Source organism: Peromyscus maniculatus, chromosome 9, assembly GCF_049852395.1.
Source record: "Peromyscus maniculatus bairdii isolate BWxNUB_F1_BW_parent chromosome 9, HU_Pman_BW_mat_3.1, whole genome shotgun sequence".
Lineage (NCBI taxonomy): Eukaryota > Metazoa > Chordata > Mammalia > Rodentia > Cricetidae > Peromyscus > Peromyscus maniculatus.
The window spans coordinates 99395673-99414916 of NC_134860.1; the positions used below are offsets into that span (position 1 = coordinate 99395673).

General features: G+C 40.5%; 1 protein-coding gene across 18 annotated transcripts in view; it reads left to right on the top strand.

Annotated features, from left to right (window-relative positions):
• The window catches only part of Lmo7 (LIM domain 7), a 210017-nt gene that overhangs the window by 61065 nt on the left and 129708 nt on the right, over positions 1–19244 (top strand). For all 18 annotated transcript variants that reach the window (XM_015996718.3, XM_076545474.1, XM_076545463.1 and 15 more), the window contains one exon: positions 9378–9448. In XM_015996718.3, coding sequence (XP_015852204.1) covers positions 9378–9448 — 71 coding nt within the window. Of the gene's footprint in view, positions 1–9377; positions 9449–19244 lie in introns of those variants that run through there.

The window sequence follows — 19244 nt, forward strand, 5'->3', positions numbered from 1 at the left end:
TTTACTGACTTTTGTTTTTATTCTCGAGTAGCTGGCAGAGCTAGGCTTTGTTCACACCTGTGTAGTAGATGGCCATGTCAATAAGTTGACTAGAGGAATCAAGGCTGCCTTCTTGCCCCTGGAGACCCACTTGTCATGGTACCAGAAGTTTTATCTTCTTATACTTATTCCTAGGAGGAGTCATTGGATTTCATAAGAGCAATGAGCATGCAGGGGTCAGCTACATTTTAGCCAGTGAGAAGAGTTAAGTGACACAGAGCATGTGGTACAGACTGGGATGCCTGAGCCATAAGAGGTAGGCTTCTCACTGGACTTGAGAGTTCACCAAGTGCTTACACAGACATTCTTATTTGATATTCAATACTCGCTGACCTGAGAGTCTCAGCTTTTCTTATAGATAAAGAAAAGTCACTCACATTTCTTTATATATAAACTGGGGCGTGTTAGTTACTTTTCTGCTTGTTACAGCCCAATACCTGACAAGGAAGAACTTATAGGACAAGGATTTATTCTGACTCATGGTTTGAGGAGGGTCTCATCCATCATAGCAGGAAAGGTCGGTGGGAGCTGCTCTAGGCTGTGGAAGCAGGAGCTTGAGCCTGCTGATTGGTTCCTACGTGGACCTGGAAGCAGAGTCTTGATACGAAGCAGGGCAAGCTATAAACTACAAAGCTGATACCCATCAGCCCACTTTTCCTGGCAAGGCTGCACTTCCTAAATATTACCAATTTTTAGGATCTCCCCAAACAACACCATCATCTAGGGAGCACATGTTCAAACATATGAGCCTATGGGACACATTTCACATTCAAATCATAAAATCAGGAAGGGTGACGGATCCCAAAGCACACAGAGAGAATAGACAGGCATCATATTTGGCTTGGTTTTTAGCTGAGGGAACCAAGACCAGGAGAAATCAGGAGGTTTATTTTCATTGTTTAAGGAGTTTTAGATTCCCATCTAAGTTTCTGACTCCTAATCCTTCTTTGGAAGGGAGGAGTGCTCTCTGTGAGCATAATTTACAAGGTAAGACCTCTCTTTGGGGGAAAAATTAGCTAGCACCGAAAATAACCTTTTCAGTAATTTTGCTTTGAAAAAGGAAAAGAGGTATGAGGTAGACACTTGTTCTCTTTGAGTTATGTCTTTGTCTAATGTATGCTGTGAGTCATAATCCTTGTATTTGTGAGTTTTGGGTGTGTGTAGCTAAAGAGAGCTGTCAAAAATCACCACATTATAGAAAATGATAGACAGAATTCGTGGATTGTCACCGGAGAGTGTGTTGCTTTGTGGAGTCATGGGACTCATGCAGTGGTTGATTCCAAAATGAACCAAAGAGAGGGGGGTGGGTGTCTGAACTCATTGCCAGTTTTAGAGACGGAAAAGCTTGCCAGCTCCCTTTGTGTTGGGAAGCCTGCAACTTCTACTTGAGGGAGGGACTCATCTCATTAGGAAGTCATTCGTTATGTGAACATCTAGTTATCACCCAACTGGAAAATGAAGGCAGATCTGTCTGCTGTGAATCTTTTCGAAATGTGGTTCTTATGCCTTCTAATGTTAAATGCTCCTTGGAATTTGAAGTGATTGACAGGATGAACATATATATTTTAAAAATTTATTTTTATTTCATGTTCAAAGTTTTACCTGCCATGTATCACCTGTATGAGGGTGTCAGAAGCCCTTGAACTGGAGTTACTGTCAGGTGTGAACTGCCATGTGGGTGCTGGGAATTGAGCTGGAGTCCTCTGGAAGAGCAGCCAATGCTCTTAGCTGCTGAGCCACCTCTCTAGCTTCAAGCTTATGTATTTTAAGTACCATGATCTAGTAGCTGCTAATTCAATTGTGAGGTGAGAGTTTGGAATCAGCTGTTGGCACAACTGAAGCTCATAGCCTAGAGTTGGTCAGCAACTGAAGCTCATAGCCTAGAGTTGGTCAGCAAATGCCACCCCCCCAGTTCCTTCTAAAACAAATGCACACAGGCCCTATATTTCTGTAATCTTGACTTGCACAAATATATGACAGATTCAGTCTTCAGGATTGTAGACACCTTTCAGTGGCTACATTAGACCACGTAGATCTTAAGACAAGAGCTTACTGATTGCCATTTAGTAGGTATTTTGCTAATAACCAGATGGACATGAAATGGTCTTTGAGAAGTTTCTAGAATGTTTGGATTTAAGTTATGCTGATCATATGGCCAGAGTTAGAACTTAGCTACAGAGTTTTGGGGGAGTTGTTGCTAGTATTTGTGGAATTCTTATCCAGTGAAAGGATTAGAGTAAAGCATCAACCAGACAAAGGGTTCCAAAGGTAATTCCCATTTATTTATTTCATAGCAAAATAAGTGAAGCCGGGCGGTGGTGGCGCACGCCTTTAATCCCAGCACTCGGGAGGCAGAGCCAGGCGGATCTCTGTGAGTTCGAGGCCAGCCTGGGCTACCAAGTGAGTTCCAGGAAAGGCGCAAAGCTACACAGAGAAACCCTGTCTCGGAAAAACCAAAAAAAAAAAAAAAAAAAAGTGGTGTTTTTGAATACTTGTGAACTTGACAGTTGTTGCCAGTGTCCTTAGCTATTAAGGTCTTCCACAGGCTCTGCCCTTTAGAAACTCCCTATTAATGTTTGGAGGCAGGCGGCTAGACAGGTTTGGCGACAGAGCTCCGTAGAATGTGTCCTGGCGCCAGCTCTGTCCCTCCTCTACTCCATTAGCTTAATTATGACTTCCAGCAGGCCTCTCAGCCAGGAGCCCCAGCTTGGTCCTGTCACTCCATGGCTTCCTTTCCACAGGCTGACCACTCAGCACCTGGGGACACATGCCTGCAAGAAGGAGCCTGGGCCACAGGGTATCCTTTTGTTCTAGAGCAGGCTAAGGGCTTTCAAGTATCTTTTGTGCACTGTGAAGGAGAGAGGGCAAATAGTTCTCTCCTTTTGACATGAGGGGTCTCAGCTGTGACTTAACCAGGACCACAAGGTGTGATGTGAAACAGATCTGAGTTTAAACCCTGTCCTTATATGAGTGTGTTCTTAAATTATTGAAAGCGAGGATGATTTTATTTAACTAGACCATGTGGAAAGGGGAGAGGAAGAAGGAGGGGGAGGAGGAGGAGGGAGGAGGAAAGGGAGGGAGGATGGGGAGGGGGGGATGGTGTAGAAGGGTAGGTGTGGCTGACTATAAGGTGATCACACCTGTTTGTTTGATAACTTAAGTGGAAAGCCTGTGGTCTCTATTTACTTAATCCTATGAATCACAGCCTCATTACGTAAAATGTATCACACCTTAAATAGCTTACTAATGAGTAAGGCTCACAATCACTGAGGACCCAAACGACTAAAACTGCCAAATACATTCCTTCAAAACTGGAACTTCTTTCAGATCACTGATTTCTCTCAAATATTCATTCTCCCTAATGTAAGGATTGGATCTCATTCGAAAGTATAATTTAATTTTTAAAAACAAACTGCCCTCACCATGTTATGAGGTATTTTACAGATTGTTATAATTTTCACAATGTTTTTAGATACAGGATTGATTTAGTAGCTTTTTATAATCTGGAGTAACTTTAAGTAAAGAATATTATGTTAATACCTTGTAAATTAGACACCCATTTTCGAGGACACAGATTTTTCTCTCCTGCAGAATGATGGTAACAGTTGATCTCTGGCTGGATAGTAACTGCTGGAATAGCTAGAGTTTGTGACTGCTTCTGAACCAGGCAAGCACCGAGGAGCTCGTGTGTATCATCTCCTTCAATTCTGAGCCTAACTCCACAAGACAGATACCTTTGGTCTCCATTTCACGGATGAGCATGCAAACAGGTGAAGCAGCGTGCACAGTTACTGGTGGGTAGTGGCAGAGCAGGAGTTAAATGCAGACCCACAGGTACCAGAATCCTGACCTGGCCTTACCTGGGCAGCTGGAGATGCTGGGGACTGACCTACAGGAATATAGCTCAGGTGGGCTCTTGGATTGAAAGCAATTCTTGCTGCAGTTTATGCTGTCCTTTGTTGAAACATCTTAGAGTTTTGTATCATTTCCCTTTAGTTCTTCAGGCAGGGTTATAGCTGGCTTTACTTTTATATGGATGTAGAAATTGCTGCTCAAAAATTAATCAGTTTTCTTTGAGTTACTGAGATGGGATAGCCAGTATATATAGTACACATGTCTTTCCCTCCCTTCCTCCCTTCCTCCCTCCCTCCCTCCCTTCCTAGTTTTTTTTTTTTTTTTTTTTTTTGAGACAGGGTTTCCCTGTGTATCTCTTGCTGTCCTGGAACTCACTCTGTAGACCAGGAGGGCCTAGAACTCAGAGATCTGCCTGCCTCTGTCCCCTGAGTGCTGGGATTAGAGGCATGCACCACCACCATTCACAGTACACACGTTTTTCTAATAGTCATAAACTGTCTAGAGAAGCTTAAAGCATTCAAAAAGAATTTTCATTGTATGAAATTTTAGAGTATCAAAGTTTTATTTTCATTCTCCTACATACACACATGAACACATATGTGCGCGCACACATACTCAGTTTGTGTTAAGACAATGCACTTCGTAAGCCGGGCGGTGGTGGCGCACGCCTTTAATCCCAGCACTCGGGAGGCAGAGCCAGGCGGATCTCTGTGAGTTCGAGGCCAGCCTGGGCTACCAAGTGAGCTCCAGGAAAGGCGCAAAGCTACACAGAGAAACCCTGTCTCGAAAAACCAAAAAAAAAAAAAAAAAAAAAAGACAATGCACTTCGTTTAAGTCCGACTATTAAAAACAATGAACCTTTAAAAATCTGAGTTGCCATTTAAACTCTCAGACTTGAGAATTCATTTTGAAGATGTGATGTGAAGTACATTAACTTGGATGTCTCAAATCTAAGTAGCTTGAACACAGTGAATTACTCACTTACTTGTGTATTTCCTACCCCGTCATCTGATGCAGTTACCACACTCTCACCGGGCGCCGTGAAATGCTGGCAGGTTTTAGAGTCTCTTGTGTGGGATGGTTTTCTGGAAAGTTAAGCTTCTGACCTTTATATTTCTTACTGGTAAATGAGAATAATAATAAGAACTGAATTTACTGCTGTGTGAGTTGGATAGATAATGAGAAATTATCTACTATAAAAACTGGTGCCTGCCAGGCGGTGGTGGTGCACGCCTTTAATCCCAGCACTCTGGAGGCAGAGGCAGGCAGATCTCTGAGTTTGAGGCCAGCCTGGTCTACAAAGTGAGTTCCAGGACAGCCAGGACTACACAAAGAAACCCTGTCTTGAAAAACAAAAAAAACCTGGTGTCTGTCTGTCTGTCTGTCTGTCTGTCTGTCTGTCTGTCTGTGTCTGTCTGTCTGTCTGTCTGTCTCTCTCTCTCTCATATGTAGGAAATACAGGAATTTGCCTATGCCCAATGGAGTCTGAGTTCTTTTGACTATTGCTCTTTCAAAATCAATCTATATATTGCACCAACACCTGTGATTGTTAAAGAATATAAAGAATATAACCTAAAATAGCTCTTATTCCACCACCTATGGATAATTTTTATTAGTCTGCTTATGCCTGTATTTGTATGACACTTTCTTATAGAATTATAGAAATTGGGACCAAAATTATATGTTTCGTAAGTTGCTTTTTAGTTAATATTTTAAGGATTGTTTACAACAGATAAATCTACTTTCATGATATGAGTTGAAATTTTGTCTACTTTTCTGGGTGTATCATATTCTAAGCAGTTTCCTTTTGCTGGGCAATTTAAGATGTTTGTAACTGTTAACTCTTCTGTGATGTTGTGCAGCTAATTGTGTATGTCCCTTGTGTAGTTGTCTTGTGTTAGTGCAAATTCCTAGACCTGGTCATTCTAGCCTAGCCTATATAGACTTAAGACTGTGTGTGTGTGTGTGTGTGTGTGTGTTGCATACATACTATACCACAGCCTACATGGAAAGGACAGAGGACACCTTGCAGGAGTAGGTTCCCTCTTTTTGCCATAGTGGCATCACACAATAGCCATCATGCTTGGCCACAATCACCTTTACTCACTGAGATAAATGTTTTGCCCCAGACTTAAGAGTTCTGATACACAGCACAAATTGGTTTTGAGATGCTGGCTTTCTTTAGTTACTATAGTTACCAAGCCTGACAGATTTTCATGTCCTCGACACACAGATTGTTATTAAGAATCTTTGTCTAGGGGATGGGGAGATGGCTCAACAGTTGAGAGCACTTGATACTATTCCCAACACCCACACCAGTCAGCTCATCACTACCTGAAATTCTAACTGTAGAGGAATCTGACATCCTCTTCTGTCCTGTGTGGACACCTGCACATACATATATATGTACATAAACATGAACATTTGCATACAAATAAATAAAAATCTTAGTTAAGTTTGTATACTCAGTCTATTTTTTTCTAAGTACAGTATAAAGTCTGGTCTTACCATTATTTAAATTTATGGAAGATTGAGTATGTTAGTATTTTGACATAGGAAAAATGTCTAGAATCATATTAGGATTTTATCTTTCTGTAATTTTTATTTTCATTAAAAAAAAATTAAGTGTTCACGTACATACATCATGTGTGTGCCTGAGGAGGCCAGAAGAGGGCGCTAGACCCCCTGGGACTGGAGTTACAGATGGTTGTGAGCCACCACGTGGGTGGCGGGAATTGAATCTGGGTCCTCCCTCTAGAAGAGCAGCTCTTAACCACTGAGCTAATTCTTCAGCCCCCTTCTTGTAATCTTTTAAAATGAAGTCTTCTGGGTAGTTGGGGTTGCTGAAAAGCTCTGTTTCAGCATCTGGACTTTAATAAATAGGATTCTAGGCATATTTCAGCCTTGCTATGTGTTAAACTTTTGTACAAGTGATAACTTCAGGATTGACTCATGTCATGGATTAGGTGGATACTCTTTGGTAGCCTTTCCATATGAATGATCATGTGATTCTTTTCCCTGTTTTAGATTGCTAGACTTGGTTGAAGTGGTTTAATGTGTTTAAGATCTCATAGCTCTTAGGTGGTGAAAGTGGGGTTGAGTTTAGCTTTGTGTGACTCAAGTCCCTCCCCTCCCGTCACTTGCTACACTCTGCTCTCTGGACTGGCCATGCACTGTGGTGACTGCCATTTTTCATTGCTCTCCTTGTGTCTTCAGATCACAGCCTTTCTTCTAGATCACCATTTTTTTTCATCTAGATGGCTTGAGGATGTCATAGCTATCTTTTATGAGTGCTCCCGAGGGCTTTGCTTAGATTAGTGATATTGACTCTGACTGTGTTGGGTATTTCTGGGTCTCGCTCTTTGACTATGGATAGGAGATTCCTGAAGAATTAGCTGTCTCTGTGTTTTCCATACTCGGGTCCACCCTCACTTTGAGTTTGTTCATGGGGAAATTCTGGAGTTGGTCGCACAGGTTATTTGAGCTTATCCTTGGGTGGGCAACTCAAGATAATTCTCCAAGGAGTACATTATTCTGTCTAGACAGTTTTTTTTTTTAAACTATGCTTTTAAATACTGTCTTTACTTCTGTGACTGAGCTTCTAGACAGAAGAGCTACTTGCTTCTTTATTATTAATCTTCAGCTCTGTGTTTCCAGCAGGAACAGAGGCAGCAGGCTCATGTTCAACTTATACAGCTGTGTGGTTTACACAGGTGATTGCTGTAGATGGGGAAGGACCCTCTATTTCTTCCTGGGTTTGAGGATATCACAGCTTGGCCAGACTCTTATAAAACCAATTTCTGAGAAACTAAGTCAATCTCTCTCTTTCCTACCCACCCCGTGTGTGTGTGTGTGTGTGTGTGTGTGTGTGTGTGTGTGTGTGTGTGTGTGTTATGGAATATAGACACATATCACCATGCTCTAACTTTGAGTAGAAAAGTGTCTGTGAATTTATCACCTAACTTATCAGGCCTATTATCTGGCTGTAACCATCTTGGGCATTATGGAACATTCTAGAATTAAGTGTTCTAGGAAAATTTCAAAGACAGCAGCAGTGGCAGTGGTTTAGGTGGAATATGATGAATATTATTGCATCATGTGCCTGATCCCTTTAGCCGACCTGAGGTGCAAGATTCACGGCTTTCAAATTCCTGATTCCAGCAATGTATTTATCTCCAGAGTGGCAGGTAGGACAAGGTTTCCTGCTGCCAGATGCTAAACCCTTATCTGGGGAGGCGGTAGCTGCTGTCACAAGCCTGGGGCTGAGAACATGAGCACAGGAGCTGCGTTTGAGATCGCTTTCCTCCATTGTTATCTCCCTTTTCTGCCTTTCACATCTCCCCCGTGGAGCTCCCCACCCATTCCAACATGTCCTTCCTCTAGAGACTGAATCTAGTTATTATTTTTTCCTAGACGCTTCCCTAAGACCATTGCTAGGGGTAACAGTGCATAGCCTGACAGCTGGGAATTGTCCATTCCAAGCGTTTGCCATTTTGCCTCAGCTTGTCTTTCTGTGAAGGGTGTAGAAATCTCCTTAGGGCCCTTCAGTAGACAGCTCTGGGACTGAGGAAATGGCTCAGCAGGTAACCGTGCTTGCTTCTCAGCAGGAAGATGGGAGGTCAGATCCTAGCACCCAAGTAAAAAGCTAGATGTGGCTGCATGTGGGACTGTGACCTTAGCACTGTGGTGGCAGAGGCAGGAGGATCGTGGGGCTTGCTGGCTATGAGCCCGGCTCCACTCCCAGTGAGAGACCTTGTCTCAAAGGAAGAAGGCAGAGCATGGTGAAGTAGGAAACTCCTGGCCTGCAGGTGTATGTACAGGCATCCCCCCACCCCCCAATCGTGTACATGCACCATGCTCACATCACACAACATGCACACTCTCACACACATACCCAATGAAAATAACTAGTGCTTACAACAACAAATTGGGTGTCTTCATGAATAAGTTTGAGAATCATCCCTCTGCTATTTAGCTACGGAATGAAATGAGGAATTTAAGGATGGAATTGAAATAAATGATGTACAGATGTAAATGCTATTTCAAGTTTATATCTTAAATTGTGTATATTTACTCTTACTGAATCATCCATAGTTTCTCTTTGGAAACTTATTGGAAATTTAGTTTTTAAAAAACATTTTTTTCCTTTGAGATTATAGTGTAATTACATCATTCCCCCCTCCCTTTCCTTCTTTTAAGCCATCCCATTTACCCTTGCTCTTTTTCAAATTCATGGCCTCTGTAACTTTTGTCATCCAATAAAACAATTACACTACAGGAAACGCTTATTTAGTTGTTTCTGTGTGTTTATTCACACTAACATGGTTGTAACACAGAATAGTACACACTTTCCTATAAGGAATGACTTTTGGTGATACATGCAAATCATTCAGATAAAACATTAAATGCTTATTAGTCAATACAATTGTGAATTTACCTTGTTCCTTGTCCCTATTTACTTAATACCCAAATCTGTCTTTCAGGCTGTAACTGAGAAGACTTTTGAAACAAAGGATTTTCGAGCCTCTCTAGAAAATGGTGTTCTGTTGTGTGAGTAAGTATTTAAGGCATGCTCTCCATAGTCACAGGTTTGTGTCCTTGGTCCAAAGTGAGATTTGATCCCTGCAAGCTGACACCTCCACAGTATGAGACAGTAGAGAGGGGGGTTATCGGTCTTGGTATCTAAAGATAGTGTTGGTAAAATATATATTATTTTTAATTAGTAAATAAGCAAGGGTCTGTTATTGCTTTATGGGCAGATAGTTGAGGAGGAAGGTGATTATATCTGATTATAGCCCACACTGTATATAATTGGCTTACTTTAAAATGAATATAAAAGATCCTTTTCATTAGTAAGACATGTGGCAAGTTTTTCTTTAGGTTTAAGTGGAGTGATTTCACTACCGAAATCGATTTGAGTCATTGACTGTTTATTTAGCTACATTCCAGGCTGTGGTAACCAGAAGTTACCAGGGTGGTGCCCTGATTGATGGTGTAGGGTCTACCTGGGTGGCTTTGTGAAGTGTTTGACTCTCTAGTGGCTGCATAGTACAGTTAACCAGATGTGGGACCTTTGTGGATAACAGAAGGCTTGTGAGGGAAAGGGTAAAATTCTGGAGGAAAGTATGGGTTGCAGAAGTAGGCAAATAAATTAAAAGAATGTACTTGAGTACCCACCCACATTTTTTGAAAGCACTCGATAATTCCAATCTAGACTCTTATCACGTAGATATTTATGGAATCTGCCCACATGTGAACTCTGGGAGTGGACTACTAGAACCTACATGTTTTCTTTCTTTTTGGTGACGGTAGCCCAGTGTGTACCATCATGCTGGTCTACAAGCTGCCCTTAGATGCTTTTGATTCTCTCTTTGAAGGATGCTATTTGCAATAAAGATTCCAAATGAAAGAGTTGGATTCCTTTGCCCATTACTTTGGGATGTTCACACAAGTGCCTTTTTTTTTTTTCATTTTTATTTACATTTACAAGTGGTTTAATGCTTGAGTCTTATTTTCCTCGCCTGCACAGCAGAGATCAGGGCATTTAATCTGCCTGATTCATGGAGCTGCTGTGCTCAACACCAGGTTAGGTTAGGTTGGCATAAACTATGGCACTTGGTATTCTACAAATTGTTAGAAAGATGGCCATGGAAACCAGCCTTGTTAGCTGCTATCCAAACTCCTTTGTTTGAGAATACCATAATTCATTAATTCACTCCATACAAAGGTACTGGCATTAAACCAGTTGTGATTTACAGAAATGTCAACTTTATGCAGTTTTACCCAATGTATACCAGGAAAAGCATCTCCAGGGCCATACATGAAGTTGAAAGGATATTTTGACTCCTCAGCTGTGTGCTCATAGTCCTTGTCGAGTAACATTTAAACTCATGTAATTGGGCTGCATGTTCTGTTCAAGGATGGTAGAGGGGAAATTATCTCGATTTGAAAACTGTATGATTTAAGTGTTTACTCATGTATTCAGAAGACAGAGGAGAGAAAATGCCTTTATTTGAGAAGCATCTGAGCTGAAAACTACCTTAGCTCTGAGTCTGACTACATAAGAGTTTGAAGAAAAGTAACTATCCATGATGCTAAGCTCCACAATCTTGAGGAATTAGATGGCATTTTACAAAAATTTGTCTATGAAATGTAAAGTTTTGTTTAGTGTATGAGAGTATGTAGCCTAAGTAGATGATCTATTTAAAGAGGTCTCTTTGTGGGTTACATATTTCTAACAATTAGCTATTGCTCTGAGTATGTGACTAAACATGTCTGATGGTGGCACCACTTCCTTTTTTTGTGTTTGAGTTCCATGGATACGTTTATGTTTTGAGGAAGTCTACCCCCCATTTCCTCATCTCCAAGTCCTCTTCCCTCACCCCCATTATACCCTCCCAATTTCATGTATATATATAGTACTGAATACAGTTTATTCACTTAGTGCTGCCAGCATGTGATGTGAAAGGATTAGTGGAGCATGGGTAACCTCTCAGGTGCTGCATCCCTGAAGAAAACTGACTCTCCCTTTCCCAGTAGCACCAATTGCTACTAGTTCCTCAGGAGGGGTGGGACTTCCTGGTCATCTCCCTACTGCATGCTGGGATTTTGTGTGGCTTCCTCCTGCACAGGTCCTGTGCATGCTGTCACAACGGTTGTGAGTCCATGTGAGAAGCTGCTCTGTTGCATTTCCACTTGTGCTTTGTCCAAACTTTCTGGCCCTTTGATGCCCCCAGAGCCCTGGGAGGAAGAGGTATGACTTAGATGTTTCATCTAGGGGCGAGACTCCGAAGTCTCTTAGTCTCTGAACTTCAACTGGATGCAGATCTCTGTTTATTGTGACACCCCTTCTGGATTTAACTGTAGCTTACGCACAGCTCTGGCTCTGAGTGATTTGAAATGATTCCTAAAAACAATACCCAGGTCAAGTGATGAGCATATCATTACTGTAGATGTAACCGTCTTGTTAAATAAGAAACACAGAGCCAAATACAGAGTTAAAAGCCAAGAGGTCAGAGCAATAGCTAAGAGCTGAGATTAAAAACCTTACCCTTCACTGCCACTGCTGTCCTACCTCTCTGCAAGAGACCTACTTCCTGTGTGTTTGTCCTTTTTATTGACTTTCTATTCTGCCTTCTCATTGGTTGTAAACCCAACCACATGACCTCCTCTTCACTGCCCATCTGTACAGACCTCCAGGTCTTTCTATGGTTGGTATTGAGATTAAAGGCATGTGTCTCCATGCTGGTGGTATCCTTGAACACACAGAGATCTGCCTGTCATGTGATTGGGATTAAGGGTGTGTGCTACCACTGCCAGACTTTTGCTATGGCTTGCTATTAGCTCTGACCCCCAGGCAACTTTATTAACATACAAATAAAAATCACATTTTAGTACAAATAAAATATCACCATACATTACAAGTTAGAATATCCAGAGTTGATTGAAAATATTGTGTTGACCCAAACTAGGACAAATTAGAATAGGAATAAATTCTGAATTGCTCCAAACTAATACAAATTAAAATAAATGTAACTTCTACTCTAATAGTGACAACAAGCACTTAACTACATGCATATATGTGATAGGTTATGCTGTTAATAAAGCACATATCTATGCAAGTCTATATATAAAATTTCCATTTTTAGCATCCTCATTAATTTTTACCGTTCATGAGATTCTTACTGTCTTATCTACAAATTTCAGCAGCTTTTATCCTTCAATACCACTTTTCTTTTTTTAAACTGGCATTCTGAACTATCCACGTCAGGAGTTGGAGGACCGTCTTCCAGCTGTCACTCAGCTGACAGTAGACTGTCATGTCAGACTCCAAACTGCAGACAACCTCTGCGCTGACGTTTCAGACAGGGTGCACATCTGAGTAACAAGCACTTCCCTGAGCATTTCTGTGTCAGGTTGGTGGATGATTGGAATGAGCGTGTTCGTGGTAATAATCTTTGTTCTAGCACGTTTGACTTTGGTATCTAGTGAGCTGAAAGCTGAAGATTACTGCTCTGTATGTGTGTGTTATGTACATTTGAGTGTGTGTTATGTGCATTTATGTGTTGTGTGCATTTGTATGTGTGTTGTGTATATTTGTGTGCTGTATACATTTGTGTGTGCTTATGTATGTATGTGTTGTGTACATTTGTGTGTATGTGTTTGTATATATTTCTCTCTGTGTGTATGCATGCATGTGTGTGTGTTTGTGTACATTTGTCTATACACATGTAGAAGATATCAACATTGGGTGCCCTCCAGGATCACTCTCCACCTTATTTGGTTGAAATGGGATGTGTCACTTAATCTGGAGTTGATTACCTTGGTGACTGGTTGCACAATGAGATCCATGGATCCCCTTACCTCTGCCTCCCAAATGCTGGGATTACGAGGCTCCTATGCCCAGCTTTTATTTGGGGGTAAGGATCTGCTCTCGGGTCCTCATGCTTGCATGTAGGTAGGCATTTATCAGCTGAACCACCTCCTTGTCTGTTCGTACACTTTTATTTTAGATACACATTCTCTTCTTGGCTTTATTAGTAGTGAGATGGGAAGTACCCTACCCTTTAAATTTTTTTTCTAAATTAATGAATATATTGACCAGTTCTTAGGTGATTTAAGCTCTTTGAGTTTTATGAATCATATCCATGATCTGTCTCATTTCTTTAGTGTTGGTTAGTATTCATACGGACTGTTATAATATATATTAAAAATATAAAATAGTCGTCACTGCATGAATATCCATAGCCCTGCTATGCTCTGACCACATCATTTGGCTACTGATATCAGTTAGCAGTCTCCCAGTTACTCATCCTGTGGTTGCACCCTTGGAAGTCTTCCGATGAAAACATTCTTTCTTCCTCTGTGAAGGTTTGCTCAAAGATAGTCTCACTGGGTGTGTCCCTGCTTAGTCAGTCCGTATTTCCCCTCTTTGGAATGGTCCCAAGTTTCTGCTCTGTTCCCATTGGCCATGCACGTAAACTGACTTTACGCCTTGGTGAACATGTTTCGATTCACTCAGAAGCTTCTCGTGGTGTCGCCAGGTCATTCCCCCACCCCTGTTTGCTGCTTGCAAAGACCTGGAGCAAGATGTTCACCTGGTGCTCTGAGAGCTCCTATTTGTGTTTATATTTTCTCTGTGATTTTCATATTGCTTAAAATGCTCAGTCTTGAGATATTTATTCAATAGAATAAGAAAACAGGATAGTTATATAAATACTATATTTTCCCAGTGAGAGAGTCAAGTAACTTTTAATAGAGTGGACAACATAGAGGACTATGCCACTTGTCATTGATGTTTTGAGAAGACCCTTACTTTGTTAGAGTTGAGAAGGACCACAGGCTTTGGTGGAAGGAAACGGCAGTTTTCTTGCAGTTATTTCTGGTCTTGAATTTCTGAAGGAGGAAAAATGGCTCACAAATGACCCCACAAGCCAACACTACCTACTGACATGGAGCCATTGTTTATAGCTTTTAGAAATTCAAATAGTGAAGAACATCAGCTTTATAGTCTTCAACATTACCACACAGCCCAGCCAGCAATATGTAAATAGCAGTACCAGGGTTAAAGTTCATAACGAAAATTAAAAAGTTTTCAACTGCTTTCTCCTTTTGGGTGTGTTTTTTTGCTTGGCCTCTGTATGTCCTCTTTCTAAACATCCCCGTCCATTTTATCAATCTGATATCTATGTACAGGGAAATGGCATTTAAAAAATATGTCAGACTGAAGATCTACTTGGCACATGTTACAGCTTACATTTCCTATAGCAACCATTCTCTACAGACTCATTCCAAGCTTTTGCATTTTTTCTTTTAATATTTTGGCCTCAGATTTGAGGGTAGAAGGCATAGTACTATTTGCTTCACTATTTTGAGTGTAAGACTGGTAGTGTTTTCTTACTCTAAATGGAAATCACTAAGAATAGACTTTAGTCATAGGACTTCTGATACGTAGATGACAATGTTTGTATATTAAAGGAACAAGGGAGTAATGTATGTGTTAAATGTCTGTGTCTACACACTTTATATTAAAGTTGGTCAGCAAGAAGTTGTGGAAGTAGGTTTTAATATAATGGGCAATCTCAAATGAATAGAAAACCGTGTTGGCTTAAATTGTAAAAGTGTAGGAATTCTAGTGTGAGTGTGTGGATTAGGTGAGATTTCATGGGTGAAATTGTGAGGTCTAAAACTTAAAATAATGCTGTGATGAGCAACTTTCTGTAGAGGCTGACACAGTTCAATTCATTTATAGTTTAGCCTTTTCATTGTTGTGACAAGTCCCTGAGAAAAGCAACAGAACAGAAACAATTACCTATCGTGGCTCAATGCTTCGGGGTTTCCATCCACAGTTAGTAGATTGTTGGCCGGTGACGATAGTGTCAGAGCAGTAAGAGGAAAGGGCTGCTCAGTTCATGGTGGTGGCCGAGTGCTACAGGGTAGAAGGAGCAGGAGACACGTAGGGCATCTCTTCCTGCACTTAGGCCACGCCTCCTACTCTGCATCACTTGCTGATAATGCCATTGGATTACGAATCCACTGGGGGATTAATCCACTGACCAGATCAAAGCCCTCAGGATTGCAATGACTGCCCGTTGTAGCCCATTAGCAGGCCAGCAAGCCCAAAGTATAAACCTGTAGGAAAATAATTTCCCATTCAAATTATAATACTTTTACAAAATCTTACCAGACTTTTTCAATACTTGTAGCTTTTCAACACTCACATGGAATAATATCCACAGGCAAGAATGGGAAAAATTCTATCAATGAAATTTATTGAAACTGCCTGTCCTAATATTAGAACACGTGACAAAACTGACAAAAAGTATGGCTTGCTTTTAAAAAGATGCATAGCAAATGAATAAAATAAAAAACGTCCAGCAAGCCGGGCGGTGGTGGCGCACGCCTTTAATCCCAGCACTTGGGAGGGAGGCAGAGCCAGGTGGATCTTTGTGAGTTTGAGGCCAGCCTGGTCTACAAAGTGAGTTCCAGTAAAGGCGCAAAGCTACACAGAGAAATCCTGTCTCAAAAAAACCAAACCAAACCAAAACCAAAACCAAAATCAAACCAAACCAAACCAAACCAAAACAAAAAACCCAAAAAACAAAAAATGTTCAGCAATATAGTCTCATGTATAAGAATTTATGTTAAAAGAGCTGAGAGAAAATGGGGAAGTCAGTTTGTGGTATTTGGGTAAACAGTTGGCTATGAATCACTTAAAAAGCTTATTTATCTATTAGGACATATGCTATGGCGAACTGATTTTAAAAAAGTCTAAAAAGCATTTGAAATCTTTTGAGGTACTTTAAAATTTTAAGCTTTGAGAAGAAAGAAAAGTACAGAAAGCATGTCAAAGATTATCTGCGGCTATTACTCTAGGATAAACCACACAGTTTAAAATTTTCAGTAAACAGATGAGCCAAGAATCTGACCAAATTCTTGACAAACAAGAAAATGGTATTGATAAACAGTAAAGCCTTTACCTTCATTAGTAAGAATTAATTAGACTGCCATGTGATATTTCGTTGTGGAAAGTAGTAAACAATGGGAAATCTTTTTAAAATGATGGATCTTGGAGGCAGTGGTCAGGGGTGAAGCATGCTCTTGAACTTGAGTTAACAAGCCCTAGCTCCCCAAAGGGCAAGAAGATTCTGTATTATGTCATCATGCGCTATAATCTGAAAATGAACACTTGAATATAAACTGATACACGTCTCAGAAACACAATTTTGCAACACTTATCAAGTAGCTATGGGTTATTTTATGATCATAATACATATATTTATGACTTAGATAATATTTCCCAGCAATCCTTCTCTTGGGAGTCTGACTACAGGTAGAGGAAGAGAAACATATTAAAGCCTTCTCATCATGGAAAATATTAAGAACAAATACCTGAAACACTGCTGAAAAATGTTGTTCTTGTTTTTCTTCTCAAACCAGGCCAGTCTTGAACTTGCTATGTAGCTGAGAATGAGTTTTAATTTCTGATTCTCCTGCCTTCGTCTCTAGGGTGCTAAGCTTATAGGCATGCACCGCCTTGCCTGGAAAATCCAGTGCTTAGGAAGGAACCCAGGGCGTCATGCATGCTGGGCAAGCATGTTATCAGGTAGTCACATCCCCAGTCTGATGAGTATTTTTAATCTCCTAGAAGCTTGAGGCACCCTGGAAGATTACAGAACAGATAGTGACAGGCAGAGGCAGGACGTGTCTGGTGTTGAAAGTGTGAGGGAATCAAGAGGTAGGTACAGGGGTGAGGTGAGGATGTGAACTGATTGATATCACTGAATTCCTTTCCTGACATATATTGGTGTTTAACACCAATGCTTTCATTTTCAGAAATAGAAGAAGGTAAAAGGAGGCTAAACAAATATGTATACCGCCACTTTTATGGTGGTAAAAATTGGGGAGCACCTAATCACATGTGTAAGAGGACAGTATCATAGTATCATCTAGGGTACTTTCACTGCCTCAAAAATCCTGTGCTCTGCCTCATCAGCCTTCTCTCCCATATCTGACAACCATAGTTATTTTTTTTTTATAGTTTTACCTTCTCCTGAATGTTATATAATGTGTTATATGTCTATAATATTAATACTATAACAATATTTCTATAATATATAACATTATTATGTAGGATCATAGTAATACAATATGGACCCTTTTTAGACTGACTTCTTTCAGTTAATAATATTAATTTAAATTGGCTCCATATCTTTTCATGGCTTGATAGCTCATTTCATTTTTGGGTCAAATGATACCTCATTTTTATGGGTGAGCCAAGTAAATTTATCCCAATTTACTTAATGTGCGAGGACATAGTAATGTTTCTAAGTTGTTGCAATTATGAATAAGACTTCTATAAACATCCATGTGCAGGTGCTTGTGTGGCCATACATTTTCAACTTATGTGGTAAACCCTGAGGAGTATTACTGCTGGTTCCTACAGTAAGAATATATTTAGTTCCCTAAGAATCTGGCACACTGTCTTCCAAAGTATTGCCATGCTTCCCGCTCCCACCCGCGGTGAACGGGCATTCCTGTTGCTCCATGTCCCTGCCAACATTTGGTGTTGTCAGAGTTACTGATGTGGCCTTTCTTAGAGGTTAATAGGTGTGTGGTGGTAATGCTTTGTTCCATTTTGCATTTCCCTGATGACATTGTCATATGGAGTTTTTTTTCTTGTAGCTTATTTTCTCATCTGCGTATCTTAGTTGGTGGGGTAACTGTTAAAGTCTTTGTTTCCTTTTTAAATCAGGGTTTTGTTTTGAAGTCTGATGAGTTTTGAGAATTCTTTATATTGGATAGCAGTCCATCAGGTATGCCCTGTGAATATTTTTTTTTCTCTCATTCTATAGCTTGTCTTTTCACTCTCTCTTGTCAGCATCTCTTGGATAACAAACATTTTGAATTTTAATGAAGTCTAGCACATCAATTGTCTTTTACATGGATTGTGCCTTGGATGTCATATCAAAAATGTTATCACTTTTGTGTTGTCTCTTAGGAGTAAAAGGTCTGTGATCTATGAGTTTTCTCTGTGAGCTCTGTGTCTAAATGCTGTTCATTCCGATACAGTAAAGGAAATTTCCTGGTTTTCAGTCCATTAGTCTGTAATTACTGGGATTGCTCCAAATCAAAAGACTGCTGTCAGCCCCCCAGGCTTTGCTTCACGCATGTCAAAAACCTTGAAATTATTACGTCATCTCTTCCTGCTCCTTTCCTCCCTCCACCCACTCCCAGGAACTTCCTGATCTTTCTCAAATTCACGTCCTCTTCTTCTTTAATTGTTGTCATATAGTTTCTTAACTATTCCTAAACAGATAAATATAACCTACCAGAGGAACAGGAAGTGTGCCTTGAGATTACATCTCCTAGAAAAGCCGGGAAGGCTACACCCATGACGTCTCAACAACGTGCCTGCCTAAACAAACTGTAGACGAGGATGCCACTAAAAGACATGCTAACATACAGAGGGAAATCTCATAGGGCCTCAGCCGTAGACAAGGGACGACAAGCAATTAAGGGATGCTGAGAGCATGAGAAATAGTTTCCCTGGGAAGACCTCCCCACATTGGTTATCTAGTACGAAATGGCGAACCCTGAAAACATGTACATACAAGTCACATTTTATAACTGTGTTCTGCACTTTAATGTGTTTTAAGCCTACTGATGGGGCTCAGTCAAGTGCCATTGTAGGAAAATGACAGCAGTTGCCCTGGTTTGGACTTAATTATTCTTCCACACGGTTACCCATCTCAGCATTTATTGTCAAGTTTTTTATTTATGTTAAAGTTTTATCTACGTAAAGCATATTAGTTTTTTTATGACTTATACTAATATACTAATTTTTACAT